This window comes from Oncorhynchus masou, unplaced genomic scaffold (assembly GCF_036934945.1).
Source record: "Oncorhynchus masou masou isolate Uvic2021 unplaced genomic scaffold, UVic_Omas_1.1 unplaced_scaffold_3467, whole genome shotgun sequence".
Lineage (NCBI taxonomy): Eukaryota > Metazoa > Chordata > Actinopteri > Salmoniformes > Salmonidae > Oncorhynchus > Oncorhynchus masou.
The window spans coordinates 4,975-8,111 of record NW_027016778.1 but is presented as its reverse complement, the minus strand read 5'-3'; the positions used below and the strand labels follow the sequence as shown (position 1 = coordinate 8,111).

The 3,137-nt window shown below is 41.1% G+C and overlaps 1 protein-coding gene across 1 annotated transcript; it reads right to left on the bottom strand.

Annotated features, from left to right (window-relative positions):
• Positions 1 to 1,266: 1,266 nt before the first annotated feature.
• Positions 1,267 to 2,851, bottom strand: LOC135539161 (paired mesoderm homeobox protein 2-like). The gene is made up of 3 exons (XM_064965001.1): positions 2,617 to 2,851; positions 2,122 to 2,279; positions 1,267 to 1,707 (listed from the first exon to the last, which is right to left on the bottom strand). The coding sequence occupies exons 1-3, from the start codon at positions 2,849 to 2,851 to the stop codon at positions 1,267 to 1,269; spliced, it is 834 nt and encodes a 277-aa protein (XP_064821073.1).
• Positions 2,852 to 3,137: the final 286 nt, after the last annotated feature.

Here is a 3,137-nt window from a genome sequence, read left to right as displayed (position 1 = left end):
ATTGGGGCCAGTCATTTTTCAGCCACTTCCATTGTTTCCTACGAGGGCCTGTGGCAGCACGCAGACATCCTGCCTCTCTGTCTGCAGTGAAGGTAATAGGATAGCCCCGGCCAGGGTTGGGCTTGTCATCGATGAGATCATTGAGAAGTCATCAGAGCATTTCCTGTTTTAATTTGACCCTAATCTGATGGCTAATGTAAGAGCATTTAGTCACCAGCAATACAGCAGAATATCTAAAGACCCTGGGGTGATGGATGAAGATCAGGACTGCATATCTGAGTTTTACATGTATTATGTACAGATTTATTTAGGCGTGAAAAACCATGAATGTATTAAATTAAGAATTTATTCTGAATTGACTCACCCGGGTAAATAAAGGTTCAATAAAATGAACCACCTCAGTGGGGAATGTGAAACGATAACAATGTTATCTTTGTCTCATGTGTTCAAGAGTTCAAGACAGTGAATGATAGAAACTGAAATTGTTCAGCCAAAGTATAAAGAAACATTAAGGATAAAATGTTAAGATGTTACTATGGATATACTATATATTTATAAGATGTTACTATGGGTATACTATATATTTATAAGATGTTGTTATGGAAATACTATATATTTATAAGATGTTATTATGGATATACTATATATTTATATGATGTTACTATGGATATACTATATATTTATAAGATGTTGCTATGGATATACTATATATTTATAAGATGTTGCTATGGATAACCTATATATTTATAAGATGTTGCTGTGGATAACCTATATATTTATAAGATGTTGCTATGGATATACTATATATTTATAAGATGTTGCTATGGATAACCTATATATTTATAAGATGTTGCTGTGGATATACTATATATTTATAAGACGTTTATTCTATACATTTATAAGATGTTGCTATGGATATACTATACATTTATAAGATGTTACTATGGATATACAATACATTTATAAGCTGTTACTATGGATATACTATATATTCACCTCATCCTAGTCTGAGCATTTAAAATACACATTTAGCGTGATTGTTGATAGAAAAAGATGTCCAGTACAGAAAAATAATGGCATTTCAAAACACAATACATTTATATAATACTAAACAAAAAATCAGCACCTTTTGTAAATGTTAGTTCATATCCTCATTGAATAACAGAATGAATAAAACCAAGGATGGGGTATTTAGGCAAGTTGCCTCAACCATGATGAGGTCTTAGGGACCTGTTTGCAAAAGCCATGCAGAGAGAAAGAGCCATATCAGTTGCTCTCTCTATCATCAGTGTTCTGTGTTTGTGTCTGCAGTGCTGATGTCTCTTCTCCTCCTGACCTGGCCACAGTGCTGTGGATCTCAGCCTCGTGCTCCCTGGCCTTGGCCCTCAGCTTGGCAATGCTACAGCAACGGAACTCTTCTGGACTGGGCCCCTCCATCCCCTCCCATTCCCCTGCTGGCCCCTGAATAATACCCTGTATGGGGGTGGTCATCACAGCAGAACGAGGTACTTTAGTCCAGGGATAGCTTCCTTTCTCCCGCCTCCTCTCCCAGTGCTCGCCGTCAGAGCTCTCTAGCTCCGGTAAGCTCTTGTTGGGTTTGTCTGTTGTTGTGTCCTCGGCATTGTCCTTCCTGGGAAAGGGCTCTCCTAGCTGGCCCTGCAACTTCAGCTGCCTCCGCATCTTAGCCCGGCGGTTCTGAAACCACACCTGGTGAAAATGGAACCAATGTAATATGTAGTATATGAGAGAGTGAAATCTCTTACAATGCAAAACATTAGTTTCGAAAAATGTTTCAGTATCCACTAGATTTAACAGTTTTTTTATGTATTCATAAACAAATAATATATATTGCAAGTTCGAATCCCCGAGCTGACAAGGTACAAATCTGTCGTTCTGCCCCTGAACAGGCAGTTAACCCACTGTTCCTAGGCCGTCATTGAAAATAAGAATTTGTTCTTAACTGACTTGCCTAGTAAAATAAAGGTAAAATAAATAAATAATATATATATAATACAGTAACATTGTGGCATGAAAGCTGATAGAAACAAAGATGGCTTCTAGAAATCAGAGTTCATGCATTAGTGACAATGGTTTGGAATGAAGAGGGTGTTGGGACCGTACCTGCACTCTGGCCTCGATGAGGTCCAGTCTGAGGGCCAGGGCTTCCCTCATGAAGACGTCAGGGTAGTGGGTGTTCTCAAAGGTCTTCTCTAGCTCCTCCAGCTGCCAGCTGCTGTAGTTGGCCCGCGCACGACGCTGCTTCACTGGCCTCTGTTCATCTGGAAAGCACAGCACAACCGCCAATTACACAATCGCCAACGGTTGACAAGCAACTAATGGCTCTAGATTGGATAATTAGCACCGCCGTTCATTAGGCCCTCTTTAACCATGCTTGATAATTGATTGTTTGTTAGGAGCTGTTAGGAAAATCTTTTGTAAACATTTACACTGCCATTAGACAGTGCTCAATGAGTCTCTATGAGAAAATAAATTCTACCAACTGATAAGCCAACACGTATCTGTAATAAATTGTCAAACATGAATGTAAATATCCATGTGCTCTCCAAAGTTACAGTAATTCTGACATTCTAAGGCAGACTGTTGGTTGGAACTCACCCATGCTGGCCGTGAACTGCCCCATCCCAGCTGCCTGTGTGGCCAGGAACAGAGCCTCTTTGCAGGGCTCTGGTTGCAAGTAACTCCGCAGGGACTCATAGCTGATCAGGGGCCCAGGGATCAGGATCTGTGGAGGGGAGCCCAGTCTGGTGGGGAACGCAGGGAACAAGTGAGCTGCGGAGGAGTGGAAGACTGCAGGTAGAAGAGTGGAGACCAGCTGCCCAGGGCCAAACATTATCCAAAAGCTCTTAGAGGAGTCCAGAGTCTTAAGTGTCAATCCACTGGTATAAAGGGAACAGTCTGATACCAAAACAATGGGACGTATCTCAGGAGCACCTCACAACATCAGACTAAACATTCTTGTTGAGGTTGGCACAAGATGGAGCAGAGCCAAGTCTTGAGGCTTCTTTACCACAGTGAAATCAGATAGGGCTGTTAATGAAGTACATCACCAGATCCAGAATGAAAGGAATCACAGAATCTTCCACCATCAATTCTGAGGTATGAATTGCAGTCATCAG

Bases quoted from the DNA above. Each gene is read 5' to 3' on its own strand.
- LOC135539161 (XM_064965001.1), bottom strand. From the start codon at position 2,851: ATGTTTGGCCCTGGGCAGCTGGTCTCCACTCTTCTACCTGCAGTCTTC. The intron at 2,280-2,616 runs GTGAGTTCCAAC...TGTGCTTTCCAG, and splicing joins GCAGTTCACGGCCAGCATGG to ATGAACAGAGGCCAGTGAAG. The intron at 1,708-2,121 runs GTACGGTCCCAA...CATTTTCACCAG, and splicing joins TCATCGAGGCCAGAGTGCAG to GTGTGGTTTCAGAACCGCCG.